At 35.6% G+C, this 20,947-nt stretch overlaps 4 protein-coding genes across 11 annotated transcripts in view; 3 read left to right on the plus strand and 1 right to left on the minus strand.

Annotated features, from left to right (window-relative positions):
- The window catches only part of myom2a (myomesin 2a), a 64,584-nt gene extending 58,739 nt beyond the window's left edge, over nt 1-5,845 (plus strand). For 5 of the 6 annotated variants that reach the window (XM_087271852.1, XM_087271853.1, XM_087271854.1 and 2 more), the window contains 7 exons: nt 1,401-1,439; nt 1,550-1,655; nt 2,076-2,239; nt 3,046-3,082; nt 3,189-3,211; nt 3,497-3,552; nt 4,925-5,845. In XM_087271852.1, the coding sequence (XP_087127978.1) occupies nt 1,401-1,439; nt 1,550-1,655; nt 2,076-2,239; nt 3,046-3,082; nt 3,189-3,211; nt 3,497-3,552; nt 4,925-5,422 (923 nt within the window). In that variant the 3' untranslated portion in view covers nt 5,423-5,845. 6 annotated transcript variants of the gene reach the window in all.
- Nucleotides 1-20,947, plus strand: part of pla2r1 (phospholipase A2 receptor 1) — an 868,273-nt gene that overhangs the window by 242,456 nt on the left and 604,870 nt on the right. The window lies entirely within an intron of this gene.
- On the minus strand, nt 8,430-11,851 carry lgsn (lengsin, lens protein with glutamine synthetase domain). The gene is given in 4 exon segments (NM_001031674.2): nt 8,430-9,751; nt 10,251-10,417; nt 10,878-11,502; nt 11,673-11,851. Coding segments are annotated over 4 exon segments (2,007 nt in total). The 5' UTR covers nt 11,703-11,851; the 3' UTR covers nt 8,430-8,566.
- On the plus strand, nt 12,849-20,454 carry ptp4a1 (protein tyrosine phosphatase 4A1). Of its 3 annotated transcripts, XM_087272322.1 has the most exons (9): nt 12,879-12,976; nt 16,380-16,585; nt 16,840-16,972; nt 17,130-17,222; nt 17,315-17,445; nt 17,538-17,612; nt 19,521-19,634; nt 19,749-19,805; nt 20,024-20,454. In XM_087272322.1, the coding sequence occupies exons 2-9, from the start codon at nt 16,581-16,583 to the stop codon at nt 20,100-20,102; spliced, it is 687 nt and encodes a 228-aa protein (XP_087128448.1). In that variant the 5' UTR covers nt 12,879-12,976; nt 16,380-16,580; the 3' UTR covers nt 20,103-20,454.

Genomic DNA, 20,947 nt, shown 5'->3' on the forward strand with positions numbered 1-20,947 from the left:
TTTTTACCAATTGTCATTTTATGCTAAAAATGTAGAAGAAATGTATTAAGTATTTTTCAGAAAACAAATTATATATATATATATATATATATATATATATATATATATATATATATATATATATATATATATATATATATATATATATATATATATTTATTTATAAAAATAACTTAATAAAATGATAAAATGATTTCAAAAAGACTGGTATACAGTTGAAGTCAGAATTATTAGCCCCCCTGTTTATTTTTTCCCCAATTTCTGTTTAACGGAAAGAAGATTTTCTCAGCAAATTTCTAAACATAGTAGTTTTAATAATTCATTTCTAATGACTAATGACTAATGATTTATTTTATCTTTGCCATGATGACAGTAAGTAATATTTGACTAGATATTTTTCAAAACACTTCTATACAGCTTAAAGTGACATTTAAAGGCTTAACTAAGATAAGTTAACTAGGCAGGTTAGGGTAATTAGGCAAGTTATTGTATAGCGATGGTTTGTTCTGTAGACTATCAGGAAAAAATATAGCTTAATGGGGCTAATAATTTTGACCCTAAAAATATAAAAAAAACTGCTTTTATTCTAGCCGAAATAAAACAAATAAGACTTTCTGCAGAAGAAAAAATATTATCAGACACACTGTGAAAATTTCCTTGCTCTGTTAAACATTTGGGAAATATTTATACAAGAAAAAAAAATTTAAAGGGGGGGCTTATAATTCTGACTTCAACTGTATGTTATATGTTAATGGTTATTACGTGGCACAAAAGGTCACTTAATTAAAAAAATATAGCTAAATTAAATCGTGAGCTAATTACTTAATTTTTTTTTGCCTCTGCAACCAGTACTTAGTCACATTTTTAAAGTCTTTGGTTGGTGTAAAAAATTATTATTTAATGTATCGATCAATGGAGTATTAATGTTATAATCTAATCGAAAATATTAACTAGGCTATTGAATCGAAAAAGCAATAATACCTGTGTCCTAAACAGATGTGACACGACAACACCAGATATCTAAAAAAAAAAAAAAAAAAAAATATATATATATATATATATATATATATATATATATATATATATATATATATATATATATATATATATATGTATATATATATATATATATATATATATATATATATATATATATATATATATGTATATGTGTGTGTGCGTGTGTGTGTGTGTGTGTGTGTGTGTGTATATATATATATATATATATATATATATATATATATTTTTTTTTTTTTTTTGGTCTGCTCAGTGCACATAAGTAATCGAAAATCAGTTTTTAATCATTAAAAGTCAGGGAAACATCAGGACATTTCTAAAATTATATTCAGACATTATTTATCATGTTAAAATATTAGTTATTTTTTTTCTCTTTTGGGCAGTGTTTGAGGATATCATCAATGCCATCGCCAGTATTGCTGGTATGTTTACACTTTTATTATTCATTCATTCATTCATTCATTCATTCATTCAAATTTAATGTACATGTACCATTACTACTACAGTTTAAATGGTTTGTGTTTCATCACAGGTTCCTCCGCCTCTGATCTGGTTCTTCAGTGCACACCAGAGGGAATCAGACTGCAGTGCTACATGAAATACTACACAGAGGAGATGAAAGCCAGCTGGTTTCACAGGTACATCTGCATGGCAAGAAACTCTGTGGTTTAAAGGGCCATGACACCCCCCACTTTCGGTTAAAGTCTACTTCAGAATTTTTTCAAAAGATGCATGATTAATGCATGAATAACCGACGCGTCATCATTGCACTTGCAGTTCTGCGCTACGTCGCCGATTTTGATCCCGCCCCAAAAATCATTTTAAACCCGGAAGCTGAAATTAGCTGACAAAAGCTCAAAATTATCCAGTTTTCCCCACAATTAAAGCTGACAGGTGCTAACATTGTCTTAACTGATGCTCAACACACACAAATCTGTTAATATAAAAAAAAAAGTTCTCCAGGGTGTCCTGAACCTTTAACGGTGCTGAAATGATTTACTCTGGTTCATGATCATGCAACTCAAAATGACTGTCTTTTTTGTGGTTTTGTCTTTTAGAGAGAGTAAGATCTCTTCCTCAGAGAAGATGAGAATCGGGGGCACATCTGAGATGGCCTGGATGCAGATCTGTGAGCCCACAGATAAGGAAAAGGGTTCTTATGCCATTGAGATACATGATGGGAAAAAGGCACACACTCGTAACTTTGACCTTTCTGGACAAGGCAAGTGGAGAATAAACCACTGAATGATGCAGGTTCAGCATTTGATATATTGACCTTATTCTTCACGTATGAGCAGACGCAGCCATTTGAATCTTTTTGGCTTGAGACTTCCAGTTTCATTCACTTTCATTTATTTTTAGATGTTAAAAACAGCTTGTTATGCTGCTTGATGTTGCGAAGTGATAATTTCTTATTATATTATTCTGCTTTGTTTAGTTGTGCACACACTTGTTTGTAGAGCAAGAGTTTTAACCATTTTCTGTGCTTCATTATTCCTAGTCATTTCTCCCATAGGCAACTGAATCAGAGGTTCTAAAACAATTGCAAAATTGAGCGCACTTCCGCATTGAAGAATAAGGTCAATAAAGCTGATACTGTATTTGAACAGCGTTTCCTTCTGTTATTTTTTGGCAGGGTGGTAAATCTGTCCTTTTGTGTTAATGGAAAATAAATCCATTTGTAAACAATAGTTAACACCAATAAATACTGATGATGGAATGATCAATCTTATATCATTTAATTTAAACAAACAATAGGTTTAAATTAGCATTTTTAATGGAAGTGAACATAAACTGCTTGAACATCTTATTTTTTTGACTATTGATATACTGTTAACGTTATCAATTGTTAGCTAATAGATATCATTGTAAAATGTTACCAACAACTTTGGTATATAATTGTAAAATGTATGTAAATGGTAACAGTTCTAAACCATTTCAAAGGCCAATATTGGCAGAAATAAACTGAATTTCTCATGTATGTTTCTTTTGTAATGTGTTTTTTACTGTATTAATTTGTTTCAACAGCATACACTGATGCCTATGCAGAATTCCAGAGACTGAAGTAAGAGAAAGTTCATTGTTAATTTTCAACACAATCATGATTCTTCTGAAGAATCAGCTCAAAAACTGAGCCAGACACACTGACATTTCTCTACTTCTTTCCTCAGAGCGGCTGCCTTTGCTGAAAAGAGTGAGTATTTCTGGGAACTGCTTAAATGCAACATTAATGAGGGTCTAATCCGATATTCATGCATACTTGAACTCAGGAAGTATAAAGCTTTGTACAAGTACAATAATCCCATTTAATAAGCTTAGGAATGTGTTCATATTTCAGAATTATGACCCAGATTTTTATATGTGAAAATAACCCATTTATTATTAAATTGACTTTTGTAAGACTCAAAACTATGATTTTAAAAATATTCCATTGGAAACAGTATCCAAATGTGTTAAATTACTTATTTGCCCTATGTAGATCGTGGTAGAGTGATGGGTGGTCTGCCAGATGTTGTCACCATTATGGAAAAGAAGGTAATGTGTCTTTTACTTTTCCCATCCTCATTAAAACTAGATATTAAATAAGTGCTTAATGAGCTTTTTGCGGTTCCTATAACTATGGTTATGACTTAGTGTCCAGTTTTTGGTGTGTTCCTAAAACTGGGAATGATGTCCTTAGAACACCATTTGTGGGAAATTAGTTAACTTCAGAACGTTGCAGTCCAGAGGAACTATAGTGTATGCCATGGAAAACATTCGCACAGTACTTTAACATGCTAATATTTAGAAAGCTAACATTTTGGCATTTACCTTTTACCTACTTATTGGTGATTTAGTCACATAACTTATACAACTACATTCCATCTCCATTATCATGAAACAAAAAACCCACAATGCAAAATGAAAACATTCACTTACTGATTTGGATTAATGCAGTGCTTGATGGGGATGAGGATCAGCAGAAATCAATTCAGGGTCCCTACTTCCAATGCAACCAGGACAATTGTCTGGGGTGAAACTGACCCTGGAGGTTAATTCATTTTCCACGAGTGCAGTTTGAGTACTGGTTAATTGTTATCACTCATATTCTCCATCTATACAAACTACATTGTGCTGTATTAAGCTTAAAAGAGATTGAACGAATGAACGAATGAATGAACGAACGAACGAACGAACGAACGAATGAATGAATGAATGAATAATCTCCAGCTATAAAAAGCATGGTGCACTGAACACATTATTATTGCTCATAATCTGTATCTATACAAACTACAACATGCTGCATGACCAGATTATTATAGCTCATAATCTCTTAAAACTATGATGTGCTGCATAAACACTTTATTATAACTCATAATCTCCATTTATTCAAACTACAGTGAGCTGCATTAACACATTTGATTTGCTGTGTTTGGATACCAATGTAGGTTTGCAAAGTTATCAACAATAATACTGGTTGTATTTGGCACTTCCGTGTTGGTGTTGCTGGGATCCTTTAGATCAGGGGTGCCCATACTCGGTCCTGGAGGGATGATGTTCGGTAGAGTTTTGCTCCAACCTCAATTAGACACACCTGCACCAGCTACTCAAGGTCTTTCTAGGTATACTAGAAACTAGATACTAGAAACAAAGCAATTTGGAACTTAACTCCGCAGCCCTCCAGGATCGAGTTTGGGCACCCCTGGATTAGACATAAGGAGTAATGTCAGACTTGGCTCTGAGGTGTTTCTTTAGCTTGTGGCTAAAGTTGTTAGAAGGCTGTCCTGATGAGCCAGCTCTGGCGATAACACTGACTCTAAACTAGCACCTGGTTTGTACTGATGGAAAATAGGTATAAATTAGTTCTTGTAAAAGCCTCGATAGTGTAACTAATATACTTATACGTTGTAACCTTTTGCCTTTGCAGAGCCTGAGTCTGACTTGTACAGTGTGGGGTGACCCCAGCCCAGAGGTCACCTGGTTTAAGAATGAGCAGGAAGTGGTGTCCGACGACCGCTACAAGATCACCTTCGAGAGTGGCAAGTTTGCCAGCCTCACTATCAAGAGTGTGTATGTGGAAGATTCTGGAAAGTACAGCATCAATGTACGGAACAAGTATGGAGGCGAATTTGTGGAGATAACAGTCAGTGTCTACAAACAAGGCGAAGATATCCCCGAGCCTAAACTGGGACAGATGTCCAGACCTGCCGCTACCCCAAAGCCAGCTACACCTGTTCCACAGTCTGTGAAAACCCCATCTCCTGCAACTCCTACACCCTCTATCAAGTCCCCAACCCCTACTCCACCTTCCTCTGTCAAGTCTCCCACCCCCACTCCAGCTTCTAAATCACCCACCCCACCCAGATCCATGAGGTCCCCCACCCCACCAAGATCCATGAGATCCCCCACCCCAACTAAGAAGTAACTTCTAAACTATGGCTTATTGAACCTGAAGATACACACAGTATTAATAGTGTTGGTCTGTAGTGTTTCAAATCTGAAGATGATCTGGTTTAGTTTGCTGCAGTAGTCTACAAATCGGGTACTGTTACTGGTGTGAAATTTAGGATATTTGTAATAAAATATCTGAAGGAAGAGTCCTTTTGGCTTCAGACTCCAGTGTAGCAGTTGATCTCTGAAATTGAGACAAAAATAGAAATGTTGTGTTTTATGTGTTGCTTTCGCAGCAAAAATAAAAGGGGAAGTTTAAGCGACGTGCTGTTGGGCCAGTCAAAAATCATCGCAAAGGCCTCTGCTGTCTCATCTCATCTGTCTTTGTTCTGTACCCTCTAAATGCTTTTTGGTGCCAATAAAAATCATCCATATCCTCTGGAGTGGATCTTCAGTAGTCTGAGTTGAATTTTGTCCCATTGTTTATGTTCCAGTAGGACTTTCTGGAATGAATCAGAAGAACAGAAACCAAAAAGACTGGGTGTATTTAAACTAATTGTCCATATTAGCTGTTCACTTACATGGCAACATCATTTTGGAGCCTGAAAACACAAACTGTGGCTTTAAGGTGCAAGTGTTTAAAACAAGGGTGCTCAGTCCTGTTCTTGGACATCTACCTGCCTGCAGAGTTCAGCTGCAACCTTGATCAAACACACCTGTCTGTAATTATCAAGTACTCCTTTAAGCTGCGGTCACACCAGAGTTTCAGCATGCAATATTCTGTCGTGTGGCGCTGTGAAAAGGGGCGGGAATAACATTATTAGACATTTAAAAAAGCGAGCAATTGCTCCATGTTTTAAATTTCCTTCCAGAGATGTCATGTTTTGATCTTCGATTGGTCTCACGCAGTCAAGTGATTTGATTTCACCAAACTTGAACTTTGCACCACAGCAAACTGCGAAACTTGACACATGACCTTGCGTTTCCGGATTGACACATTCGCGTGTGTATGAATGGAAGTCTATGGGGAGAAAAGCCCAGTGTGACCGCAGCTTTAGAACTGACTGGTTTATTTGTGTTTGATCCGGGTGGAGTTGAATTCTGCTGGAAGGTAGATCTCTAGAAACAGGATTGGGCACCCCTTGTCAAAAATAATTCTATTATCGAAGGGCAACAAATTTTTCAGATTTTAGGACTTTGTTGTTTTGTAAACACACCCTGAATCTTTGTCAGTTTGACTTTGGGCACTGCTCCCATTGTACTAGTAGATGTGTAGTTCTGGAGCTACAACCTCAATTAAACATTCCTAATACCATTAATAAAGGTCTATAGGATTGCTAGACACTTTTATTTAGGTAGGCTGTAGTTAAATCCAGGGAGTTGATACTTAAAGTAGGATTGGATACGCCAGCATTATACAAAATATATTGTAAGTTTCTATATTTGATGAATTCCATAATGATGAATGCAGGCAAATGCACAGGTAAGGATGGAGTCTGACTGAGGTCTATTGAACAAGGCTGAACTACAATGTACATAGATCTGTTAATCCAACAATCTGAATGCTTAAACACAGTTAACACGAGTAGATAAACACAGATAGATAAAATAAGTCTAATCCTTGAAGTTGAGAGACAATATTTTACAGATTTTAACTCAATTTTAAATAAACAAGCTTATTAAGATCTGAACAATCACAAAAATCTTCTAAACAAGTATGCTGGGGCCAAATTCTGCACAATACTGAGCAGACTGGATGTCCCCTTGGTATGAAACAAGATCATATTCAGCTTAATGATTTCAAACAGAGTGTTCAACTAAAACAACAAAATACAAATTTGTGGAACTTCTTACTTCATTGAGTCAACAAATATATTGTTCTTCTAGGTCCCAGCTTATGAGATTTGGTGTTCAACTACTTTATGTTATCCATTCAAAAAAATCAAGGTATTATTCCTCTGTCATTGATCAGTTTTTAGATTGCGACTAATTAGGCTCATTAATCCTAATGTATAGTTAAAAAACATCTAACTATAATTTTTTGTTGCTTCTAATATGTGTATAATATTTATTCATTAATTTTCTGTTGGCTTTGTCAATTCATTTATCATTGGTCGCCAAAGCAGAATGAATCGCCAACTTATACAGCATATGTTTTACTTCCAGCTGCAACCCAATACTGGGAAACATCCAAACACACTCATTCACACACATATACTACAGCCAATATAGCTTATTCAATTGACCTATACCACATGTCTTTGGACTGTGGTGAAAACCCAGACGAACACAGGGAGAACATGCAAACTCCACACAGAAAAGCCAACTGACCCAGCTGGGAATCGAATCAGCAACCTTCTTGCTGTAAGGCAACAGTGCTAACTACTGAGCCACCATGTGGCCTTGTTTATGATATGAATTCTAAATATTTATACTTTAAATTACATATTTAAAACCTAAGAATTAATTAATATTACTAATGACTTTAAATTAACATTTACGTTTAAATAATAGCATAAATAAATCTTTAAAATGGATGTCTTTTGAGCTGTTTGTGAAACTACCTTATTAAAATAAATGATTGATTTACATTAATATAATATTTTTCAAGCAAAATTTTTTGTCTTTTTTCACCTCATGTGTTTAAATTTCTTATATTTCTGATAATGATATCACTTAATCTTCAATAGACGTGAACTTTGCTGACTCTATCACAAGAAATTAATCAAACTGACTCTCTTTTATGTCTAAGGTCATTGTCTGTTTGCTTCACGTCTCACATGTTCATGTGTACATGCTCCAGAGTTAACAACTAACCCTGGGTTAAACCCTAAGTTAAGAGAGTTGGTTTAGTTTATCTAGCACTGTGGAACAACATAACCTGCTCTTAACCAGTTTACATTTTTTGGATTTGTCAACCCAAAACTTACCCTGCAACCCAGAGTTTGTTGAACATGTTTTGTGCAACATCTTGCAGAACTTAGCTCTAATTTGTCCCAAAGTACTGGAGCAGAACAAAAAAAAATCAGTCAGACAGTGTGTAGCAGATACCAGTCAGTTGTATGATTTTAATTACAAATCTTGCAAAGGAGGTATTATTTGTCTTCAGTAACAAATCAAATAGTCATCAAATTAGTTTTCTGGGTTTTGAATACACAAAAAATGCCAAAGTCACAAGTTAAATGAAATAATCAAGTCCCTCATTTCTGTCAGCATCCTCTTGGCTCTCCATCTCTATTTGCTTCATGGCGATAAAATACTGCACGAAAGGCTCTCCCAGTGCACCACAAATCACACTGTCCTCTGCCAGAGCTAATAAAGCATCATCCAGTTTAACAGGGATGACAAACTGTTTCTGCTGATTTGGAGCTCTGGTTAGTACCTGTTCTGCATTGAGATTACGCTTGACTCCGTCCAGTCCTGCTGCTATAGTGGCTGCCAACACAATGTAAGGGTTTGCCATTGCTGAAGCCAGCTTGTTATCAATGTGTGTCTCCCGTCCACCATGAATCTTCACATTAAAGTCGCAGCTGTTGTCATTGCAGCCACATGTGGCATAAACATGGTTCTTGGAATCTTTCTTGCCTTTGGAAATCTGGGTTCGACAACTGATTCCTGGATCCAAGAGGCAGCTCAAAGCAGCAGAATGATGGAGAAGACCTGAGAGCCATTTTCTGCCGATCTCCGAAAGTTCCCCATTGCCTGAATGAAAAAGGCTTCTTCTGCCACTTGCATCCCAGAGGCTATGGGAGAGTAAACCTGAATTCTGGATGTTCTCGTAGGTGAAAAAGGTGGCAATGTAGTCATACTTCCTGGCCATCTCTTTGATTCCGGTGCGAAAGGTATAGGCGCTGTCAGCGGCATCCATTCCAAACCTGGGCTTGAAGCAAATTTCCATCTGTCCTGGTCCATTTGCTGAAGAGAAGCTCTCAACATCCACTCCCATGTTGTACATGCCTTTGACTAACTGCTGGAGGAAGGGTTGATCGTTGTTGCTTAACAGTGTGGTTGCAGGGAAGAACACTGCTTTGGGTCCCACATGTTCAGGGCTCCCGAAGATACAGCACTCGTAGGTAAACGATGAGTGCAGAGAGAATCCCATGCTCTGGAGCTGTCCGAGCATCATCTTGGCTATGAGACGGGGCGATGTTCGTAGAGGCACTCCTGTGATTGTGCAGGGGTCACAGATGAGACGAGCGGTCTGATCCGCCCAGGGAAGAATTTGGAATGTGGAGAGATCTGGGACCAGCAGGACATCACTACTAAAGTTTACTGCACTTGCATGGTCAACTTCATTGATTTGGGGGCTTAGGGTTAACTCTAGGTAGCTCCTTGGCATAGGGATGCCATATACAGCTTTTTCCTGTGGTGTCAATAATGAGAAATGTTATTGAATTTTAGAATATTTTATCATTGTTGCCAAAGAAAATGATTGTTACAGGGAACATCAGACTTTTTGCTATCTCTAAACTTGCCTGTTAGCCTAGTTCTTGGTAAAGTCAAGTTCTACTTAACAACTACACACTTATTTTCTCCAAAACCTTCACTTTTTTACAAATGCAGGATTGTTGTGATCTATTTGGGGTCAAATTTGGACAAACCAGGTGTTAGGTTAATTTTTTTTCAGTTAAATGTAATTTACCTGTATTAAACCAACCGTTGGGTTTGTCCATATTTGACCTATTGTTTTGTTACAACAACCCAGCATTTCTTAGTGTTGACTTTGAAAGACAAGCAAACCAAATCTCTGTAAGCCCAAATGTGTCAAATTTACAATAAATAGAGGTGGTCACATGGTGTTCCAAGAAAATTGCACATGGCACCTTGAAAATTGTACCATCATAGAAATTTAAAAGACTTGCATGAAAGAATCGAGCTGGAACTGTCTTGGATCGGGACACTCCATGAAGATCAGTGGCCTCAAAGCGAACAAAGCTTATGTTTTCCCGGGCAATTTGCTGTTTTATGCGCTCGACATCAGAAATGAAGCTTTGGGAGGCGAAAGAGTGTGCCTGTGAGCGCTCCTTGTCTGTTAAGAATATGAAATAATGGTCAGGAAGATAAGAGATGAGCAAGTTAAAGTAAACAGGCAACTTACTTAAATAAGATTACTTCAAGTCTGCTTGACCAAGATGTTGCTGCAGATTTACATTTCAGTTTTATTGGCACATTGTCAACTGATATTGAGTAGAGGGTGGGGTTTTGTTTTTGTGCTCCTCCTCTCATCTTTCACTAATGGTTGGAGGGGCGTGGCTAAGCATATTTCACCCTACCAGTTACACTGAAGTCATCAGGGAAGGTTTGCTGGTTCAGATCAGAAGCAAATAGTTAAAACTTTGATTAAATCTTTTACCAAAAAAAGTTTTTTTTCCAATGGATTAACCTAAACTGATTAATTGTTGACTTTAAGACTATCAATGTGCACTAGCAAAATAAACAGTGAATTTTGATTTCACATGGACTTCAAGAATAAAGAATTAATTACTGACCTGACTGGGATGTGCCAACCTCACCCCAATCGGATGCCTGAAAAGTTGGGGAATTCATACCAGAGGACCTATTTGGAGGTCCATCAGTCCTCGAAGACCCACTAGAATCCCAGTTTCTGTCTCTTTGTCTGGATGCCCTCCTAGCTTCTGAATAGGGCTTGAAGGTGCTGAAAGTCCTGGATGGTTCCTGGTCTGGCTTACAGTCCACTCTTTGACCCGGAGGGTAGCTTCGTCCTTCATCTTGTCCTTTTGGACTCAGTAGGGAATTCTCACGCAACACACTTTTCAGTTCATCCATGGTTTGTTTGGGAACGCCACCCTCAGTATTTGACGGGTAATACTGCACATTTTCCCTTCTCCATCCATGCCTGTTGATGTAATCTTCCTCTCGAGAGAAACCCTGGTACTGGGACTCACTGGAAACAGAAGGGCAATGATGTGGAGGGCCAATGGAAATGAGGATGGGGTCATTTGTGGGGCCAGAAATTGGTACTTTTGATTGCGATATGGCTACAGGTGTTCCTTTCCTGTCCCATTCAGAGGAGGAAAGACGCTTCTCTCTTGGATCTGCATCCTTCTTTCTTGCACTCATACTTCCTCCATCCACCTGGTCAGGAACTTTCTCCTGAAGAGGACAATATTTTGGATTTTATCACTATATATAACTGGCAATACATAACAGAAAGTACTACATTAATTCAAAATAAAGACATAAACACAACACCAAAGTATCAAATGCATTTAAGAAATGGAAAAAAAAACATAAAAACAATAAAAAGAGATTTTAAGTTCTACCGTATCTTTGGATTCCTCTGATTCTTGCATGATGCTTAGTTTTTTAAGGTGAATGTCTGAAAAGTCACAACCATCTGGCCTAATCAAAGTGACTCACACAACTGACTAACAGAGACTGAAACAAACCAATCTGCTCCCTTTCTCCCCAACCAAATGCATGAACCATCCAGTCTGTTCAGTCCCACACACCTATTGTGAGCTTCTGCACATCAGCTGTTTTCAACAGCCCACAACACATGATTCACTCATTCTCTAGAAAGATACAGTTGTTTAACTGTTAATGTAAATAAAATGTTGTTTAGCAGAATGCCAAAGCACTGCTTATGAAGTGCACATAAATGAGCACAGTGATATGTCTTTATATAAGCACTGATGTTGCTTGCAAATTTGAACATATAAATAAAAGACATATTTCAAGAATGAATACAAATATATGTATTTAAAAAATACCATAAGATTAATTTATCCAAAAAGAAATTTAAATTATATAAAATAAGTATTATCATTTAAAAATTATATTAATTAATTTTAATGTTGCTATTATTATTATCTAAAAAAATATATTGTAATAATAATAATAATTCAGACGAATTGTTTAAAAATTAAGATAATTACTTAACATTTTGTATTATGCATCATGCATTATTGTTAATAATACATGTATTATTTTAGTTACTATTATTAATAATAACAATAATAGTAATAATAATAATAATATTAGAAAGATTCATTTTATCTTAATAAAATATTGTTTAATAATAATAACAATGTTATTAAAACATATTAATTACCTCTCCATCTATTGTTAAAAATAATTTTATTAAAAATCAGATGATTAGTACTACTTAATCTTAATACTGTTAAATAATAATAATAATTATATAAATATCGAAACAATATTAAAACAATATTAAAACAATACAACAGTTCTTTACAAAATGCAGTACGTGTGATCTGTGTGTGGACGGTGAGTCAGGCAGTGTGTGTGTGTGTGTGTGTGTGTGTGTGTGTGTGTGTGTGTGTGTGTGTGTGTGTGTGTGTGTGTGTGTGTGTGTGTGTGTGTGTGTGTGTGTGTGTGTGTGTGTGTGTGTGTGTGTGTGTGTGTGTGTGTGTGTGTGTGTGTGTGTGTGTTTGTGTGCGTGCGTTGTAGGGTGCGGTTTCTTGAGTCCAGCTGTAACCGGTTAACTGTTACCGGAGACTCTCATCACACACACGGCAGCGCTGTATGGTCAAACACCACAACAATTATTCTCCTGGACGGCTTCATGATTAAGCTACAATCTTCAATGAGTAAGCATATTCCAGTAAGTGAAACCTTTCTACATACTTATATTCATACTTTGACGCGGATTCAACATTTTGTTTGGGTGAAATTTGGTCTCAATCTCATCGTGAGCTAATTAGCATGCACCTAAAGCAAAACATGCGTTGTCGACCACAGTTTATATTTATAAACATTAATATGTGGATATAATTTTGTTTTAACTATGTTTTTTAAAAAATGTCGTGTTTAGTATTTCAGATTATCAGATTTCACAGCTGTGTCGTAGGAATAATCGCTTGACGACGGTGTTAGCGTACGTTAGCTGCAATGCTAACGTTACATCAGGACGACAGTTGGACGCTTTTGTCTATTTAATCGACGAAACTATACAAGTTGAACCAATGTAATCTAACGGAATTATTAAATTACATTGTATTTTGTACAAAATTAAGGTGATATACGAAAAATTAAGTTACTTTACTAGTGTTAGTCAAAAAGTCTTTGTTTCAGCCCTGTTCAATCAGCATGTTGTTTGAACATGAGGTTAAATACATTGTTTTGATCGGTATAAACAGTAAATTTGTTGTAGAATACAAATATTCCACCACATTTCCAACCATGGCCTGCTTTTCATAAAAATGGCCTAATTTGAGGCCTTTTCACTTGACTTAAACCAAGCGAACGTTTGTGCCTTTTATTTGTATTGCATATCTTGTTTACTACTAACGTACTTCTACATGAGCTTGGTTTCGTCTTTTTAAAGTGATTTGCTTAAGAGGTTTAGTATCTGGTAATCCCACAGAGCTGCCGAGACACGTGTTTCTATCCTCACGGGACTGACATGAAGATTTTAGTCTTCCCAGAAAGCTCAGCTCATATTTAGTTGTCACACGGCCTGCTCAAGTGTGCTCATCCGCAACAATGACCCACATTTGATGCAGAGCAATGACTCACTTCTGAGTCATCTGATTAAAGCCTACCAGAGGGAGATATTGTATGCTGTTATGCAGTATTCCTGCTGCATTTATTTATTATTAGAATTATAAAATTTATACTACCCTGATTTGACAATATACCCATAATCTGCGAATTGATAGCTGCAGCATCATCACAAGCTTGGGTATCATTAGATTATCTATTTGTTATAGTCTGTGTTATCTATTATAGATCATTTTGGGGGATGTAAACAAAAACAACGGTCCCAACGTATTTCCTGTTTTACATTTTAATGTCAACAGCTTCCGAGAATCCAAAAAGAGCCACATATTGATAATGTTATGATAGCTATTTTAACATTAAGTTAAGATTGAATTGCCTCTTGTTACAGTTATGAAATGGTTTGATAACAAACAACAAATGTTCATGGGCCGATGACATTAAAATAGTCGATACAGCCATAGACAAAATTGTTGGTATGCTTTAATTTTGTACAGGCCAGTTTCATCAGTTTTTAATGCTTTAACTGAACCACAATTTAAAAGCAATATCTGTTTTTAGTTAGACAATTTAAATAATTTATGATTAACAGTTACTTTTTCAGCTTTTCAGTGACCACTGTGGTTTTTCTCCGGTTAATGGAAGATACGATTTGAAATATTAACAAATTAATCAATGTCATATTATACTGAAACCAGAAGAAGATTTGGAGGTTTGGAAAAAGGAAAAATTCCACAGTGTTAAAAGGAAATTATTATAGAAACTAGGTCTGCACAATATTGGAAAAATCTGATATTGAGATATTTTATTTTTCTGCGATAAATATTGTAATATGAATAGTTTTACAAGATGGTTTGAATATGTCTGTTTGACAATTTTCTGGGCAGTCTACAGTATTCAGGTACAGAAATTGTATAATCACAAAAGCGTAATCTCGGTCTCATTTCTACGCTAAAAAAATTCTTACTGCCTTAAATTTTTAGTCAACTTCAATTAGTTAAACTGACAAAAAATAAGTTAGACTTTGTATAATTAAAAAGAAAAGTGAAAGGCCAATGAACTTAAAGTAACATAAAAGCTTGTTGTGATGGTTTTTTGTTTTTTGTGATATTATTTTTTTACAGTGTAGTTGAAATATTAAATAATTCTTAGAGCAAGTAAAAATATTGTGTTTTCACCCTAAAGAGAAACAAATCACAATAATTAGGCATTTTTCGTTATAACAAGCTAAATGATCTGCCAGTGGGGTAAGCAGAATTATCTTGTTTTTGCTTTGAAATGTAGTTATTTGGACTAGAAACAAGAAACAACTTTTTTTTCATAATATAAAAAAGGTATAAATTCAATAATTAAATTAAATTCTGTAGCTCCTGGGGTCTGTTCTTTGTACGTGGATTACTTGGTTACCTGAATTTGGTTATTGACGCTTTGACATTATCCAGGGTCGTTTAGTTCTTTTAAAACTCATCGGAGAGTTGTTGTCATAGCAACAGTTCTGGCAGCTCAAACCTGCTTGGGAGCAGGTTCATTTCATATAAACATTATTAGATTAGGTCAGTTCAAGCAAAGATAAAACTGAAAGTATGTACCGAATTCTGATATTTTCTTACAGTAGTAGTTATATACACTTATGAAAATAGTAACTTTTATATATATTTTTTTTTTTAAGTTAAAATATATATAAAAATCCAGGATCTGCTAAATCATCATTGGCACTTGATTTTGTTTGTTTTATATTCTAGAATTAGTAAATATTTGTTTGTCAAAGTTGCTTGTCAGGTTTTCTCAAGTTAACATTTATTTCAATTATTTATTTATTATTATATCATAAGCCGAGAAACTATATTTTATAGTTGCTTATTTTCCTTTCTGCTTGTCAGATTGAATTGAAAATGAAAAATAAATTGGTTTGCGTCAATTCCAGTACAATGTGTCATGACATATTTGCTTGATAAAATTTTAATCAATTAGATATTATAATATGGTATACACATTTTTTTAAATGTCAAATTATAAATGCTCTTATTAAATATTGAATTATATGAAACAGATTCTAGAGTTTTGTAAAAAAAAAATTTTATCATCATTATATTATTATAATATTTTGGTTTGGGCTTTGATGACGACACCTACACTTAATTGTACATGTACACATAGACATCACCTATATACTCTATAACTCCATGTTAACTATAAGTTATTAGTAATTAAGTTATGTAAGTTATTAGTAATTAGTTATTAATTACTTAAAGTTGTATAAAATAATGTATTAAATAATAAAGTTAACCAAAAACCTTAAGTTTTCTGCGTTGATTGTAATGCAGTAATGTGCACCTTTTGTAAAGCTGTTATGAAACAATAATTGTTGTGAGAAGCGCTATACAAATAAACTATACAAATTTCTGGACAAGCAGAAAAACATTAGTCCTGATGCCTGCTTTAGATCAGGGCTGAAAGAGAGAAATGGAGTCTCTGACTGCTTTGCGTCTGTTTTTTTGTCCTTGCAGCAGTTCTGTGGTGTTTTGGGTCACACATTTATGGAGTTTCTGAAGGGCAGTGGGGATTACTGCCAGGCTCAGCACGGCGTTTATGCAGAGAAGTGAACGGCTAGCCTCGCTACCTCATCAGAAGAGAGACTTGTGTTACAGTTTTAACGTTGGCGGGTTCAGGCTTGGAGAGCAGGCGTCCACATCGGTCGGCGGTCCTGGATGGGGTAAAAAAAATCTCTTGAAGTGCACTGCCCTCGTCGGCCCTTCGTCTTCACTCTCACCAGAGGACCAGCCTCCTTTTTTCTTTTCTTTTGTGATTGATTTTTTTCCACCCTCTTTCCTATTTCATTTTTGTTGTTTTGTCCTTAACTTTTAATCCTGCCCACCTCTGGCTCACACCTCATTTCCTAATTACATCCGCCAGAGTTTCTTTAATCTTCTGTTACTGGAGAGAGTTTCTCCCATATTTTTTTTCAAGATTTTCAAGCTCTATTGCAAAGTCAAAAATGGCTCGTATGAATAGACCTGCCCCAGTGGAGATCACTTACAAAAACATGAGATTCCTCATTACCCACAATCCCACTAATGCCACGCTTCACAAATTCATCGAGGTGAGTTCCAATAGCTCGAACTTTCTGAAAGTGATGTTTGCATGGACAATTATAAAAAGCTCTTGATTACACCCTTTTCCCAATCGCAAAACTTTGACTGTTATTTGACTTCATATCAGATAACTGCAAAATATCACACATCACTGTCTTCCATCAGGAACTGAAGAAATATGGGGTGACAACGGTTGTTAGAGTGTGCGAGGCCACGTATGATGCAAACCTGGTTGTCAAGGAGGGCATTCAGGTTCTGGTAAGTTCATGTGAAACTGATTACATCAAGAAATAGATTTGTGTAATATTTTCTTAGATCTTGTATTTACGGCTCTTTTTACTAATACACAGGATTGGCCCTTTGATGATGGAGCTCCTCCCTCCAACCAGATTGTTGATGATTGGCTGAATCTTCTTCGGGTTAAGTTCAGGGAGGAGCCAGGATGCTGCATTGCCGTGCATTGTGTGGCAGGCCTTGGAAGGCAAGTTTAGAAGATGGAATGTATTTTAAGATGGAAACGTGGATTCTAATGGGCTTTAAATTTTGAAAACCTGGTTGTTTTGTTTACCTCAGAGCCCCAGTGCTGGTTGCCCTGGCCCTGATTGAGTGTGGGATGAAGTATGAGGATGCTGTTCAATTCATTCGACAGTGAGTTCACTTCAGTCTTTAGAAATGATTCTACTTTCCATTCTGTTTTTTTTAATACTGTGTAAATTAGTGTCATTACCACACAATAGAATTAATTTAACATATTAGGTTTTACTAATTTAGGTGGATTGAACATTAAACTGTTAAGTTGTCACAAAAAAACTCAAGAATTGTGTTGTTTTGGCTCATAAGCAGTTTGAACACATGGCAGACATCCTATTTTGGGTGTATAAGCTAAAGAGCAGTAACTACACATTTTGTCAATTTAGTTAAAGCCTAAAATATACTCTGTGACATCTGTTCTGTCTTTTGACTGTGTCCTGGTTCGATTTTGTGTATTTTTAATTTATATTCAATATGTTCAGTTTTATATATGAATAACTTGAGGCTTGCCTGAATATATTGAATATAAAATGAACGAATATACCTAATTTATTATTTCTAACATTTGCATATTCTCTGTTCTATTTTCTTTGTTCTTATTGTGAAAATTGCTTTGGATAAGTGTCTGCCAAATTATTTAATTAAAATATAATAATGGGCGTTGGCGCGAGTGGTGTAGTGGTTAGTGCGTCGACAAATGCACTTTGGTGCTCGCGGCGACCCGGATTCGATTCCGCCTCGCGGTCCTATGCCGATCCTTCCCCTCTCTCTGCTCCTCATGCTTTCCTGTCAATTCTCTCTAATGTCCTATCAAAAATAAAGGTGAAACCCCTAAAAAGTCATTTAAAAAAATAAATAATAGGCAGCATTTGTTGAGGTATGCAACATTTGCATAAAATTATATATATATAATTATTTTTCTCTTATATAATACTTAAATACACAGGTTTTGTGCCTTTCATAGATTAATATGACTCTAATGGACCAGATCAAACTAGATAACATTGCATAATTAATTTAATAATTACAGTAATAAAATTGCAGTACTGTTAATGCTAGAATGTGATCTCGCCTTTAAAATAATCAATATATATAACAGATGCGAGATATTTGAATACTGAACACAAATCTAACCTGTTTGCAACATATTAGCCCCTTTCACACATACAGACCTTTCCGGAAAATTAGCGGCAATTTTCCGGAAAGGTTGTATGTGTGAACAGGTCCTTTTTGAAAATACCGGTAAATTCGTTCTGGCTATTTTCCGGAAAGAGAAGTTGTAACATTACCGGCAATTTGCCAGAATGCTGCGCTGTGTGAATGCAGAATGAAGATTTCCGGAATAAGCGCGTGCACGTCTAGAACGTGCTGATGTAAGACTTCTGCTTTAGCCAATCACAACAGTCAGGCGCATTTACGTCCGTGCGGTTTGTGAAAATAAAAGCCTTTGAATATTTTTCTAGACACACGCACATATTATGAACATCTCGACATGCGAATATGATCCTGTGAAAGTTGTTCACAATATTGATCATCAAAAGAGTTTGTAATTTAGTCAAATGTTTACAAATACAAGCGCAGCCGTTTAAAGCTCATTTGTGGTGAATGATGTCAGAATTTACCGGTATTTTGGAACGGATGTGTGAATGCTCTTTTCCTGGAAAATTTCCGTAACGTCCTCGCCTGTGTGAACAGCGCTTTTTTTTGTATATACCGGTAAAGTCGTTCCGTAAATTTTTCGGATATTTACCGGTATAACTGTATGAAAGGGGCTATTGTGCAGTTACATGAATATGCCTGCATTATTACCTTTTTTCTTGATGTAAGCAGGGAATATTACATCACTAGATGATGTGACTGACCAATCAGAATCAAGTATTCCAGAGATGTCTGTAGTAATTTAGTCATTTTAATGTGTCAGCTCATTCATCATATATTAAACAACTAATATATTATTGTGCACAATACATGATATAGCATGATATATCCATTTTAATAAATATGATTTCTTTTTTTCGCCCTCAGAAAGCGGCGTGGAGCATTTAACAGCAAGCAACTTTTCTACCTGGAAAAATATCGTCCCAAAATGCGTCTTCGATTCAAGGATTCCAACGGACATCGCACCAACTGCTGCATTCAGTAAAAGATTGCGCATCAGCTTTTCTCAAATGTTTAATGAGAATTTGTATCTAGCATAAGAAATATGTTCTCTTAATTGGTAAATGTGAAACTAAAATTAAGATTCTTTCATAGTGTCCCATTCCCTCCTCTTCATTTCTGTATTTCCTGTGGAGAACCTCTGTCAGCAAGGTGAAGTGCTTGTTTGATGAACATGAGCTTAGTGTTTTGCGAGGAAGTCGGTTGGTGAACATGGTCAAATCCCGCCTCTGCCAAACTCGTAGTATGCTTTATTGTCTAAATGGTTTAAATATTTACATTTATTGCATTTCTTTTTTGTTCTTGATGATTTGTTTATTTGTACAAAATGCCTGCCTCCAAAAAGATCTAAAATAAATGCCTTATCACAGCAGAAAGACACCGTCTGGTGGAGGAGTTCTCAATGGCATTTGGAGAGGGTTCTTGATGTCTTTTGCAGAAAAAAAATAGGAAGAGATTCTGAAGAAAAATCAAGGAAAAAGAAATGTCTTTATACAAATATATCGAAGGTTGGAGTACTAGTTTTCGTTGTTTATCCAAACTTTGTTTACCTATTACTGCCATGTCAATAGTGTGATGTTTGTGTTTTGGCTTAAAACTGGACCTCAATGTCTGCGGTATTTTTATGCCTTTTTATTTTATGTGCGTAAATTAATATTTCAATACTTGATTTATGTACGGTATTTGAATATGTGTACTGTTAAATCACCTATTTATATCAATGGATGTGTTTTAGTATAGGGAGAGACAAGTTGCTACAAGTTCGCCAATTTGGAAGTACAATAAAGATACACTGAAAGAACATCGTCTTGCTGAAGCCTGATTGCTAATATAGTTTTCTTTAATTAAAAACATGCAGCACGTTATCAAAATTCTTTTATTTTTCTCCCTTTTCACAACCGTTGGCGTCACATCAATCCTTTCTACAATAAATAAAGAATATAGAAAATTCCTAGATATCCGTTTAAGACACGCTCCACTGCAAAGAATCACAAACATTTTCACTACATCTGAGAATGATTTTTTTAAAAACTGCAATATTGACAAATTTACACTGGATAGGACTCCCTCTGATTTAAACAGTCAAAGCCCTTTTAACAGTCTTTAATGTGGAAAGCAACCAGGTTGTGATTGAATGGATTTAAAGAATTTAAATGATGTTGAGCGTGTATTCCTTACAAGCTATACTTGGATTACTTATGGGGCAAGTTTAATAGAAACAGCTATACAAAAGTACTTCCAAAATCAAAAAGCAAATCATTTTTCTCTTTGTGAAAGGGGGCTGAATGAGACTG

Source organism: Danio rerio, chromosome 11, assembly GCF_052040795.2.
Source record: "Danio rerio strain M-AB ecotype USA chromosome 11, GRCz13ab, whole genome shotgun sequence".
NCBI lineage: Eukaryota > Metazoa > Chordata > Actinopteri > Cypriniformes > Danionidae > Danio > Danio rerio.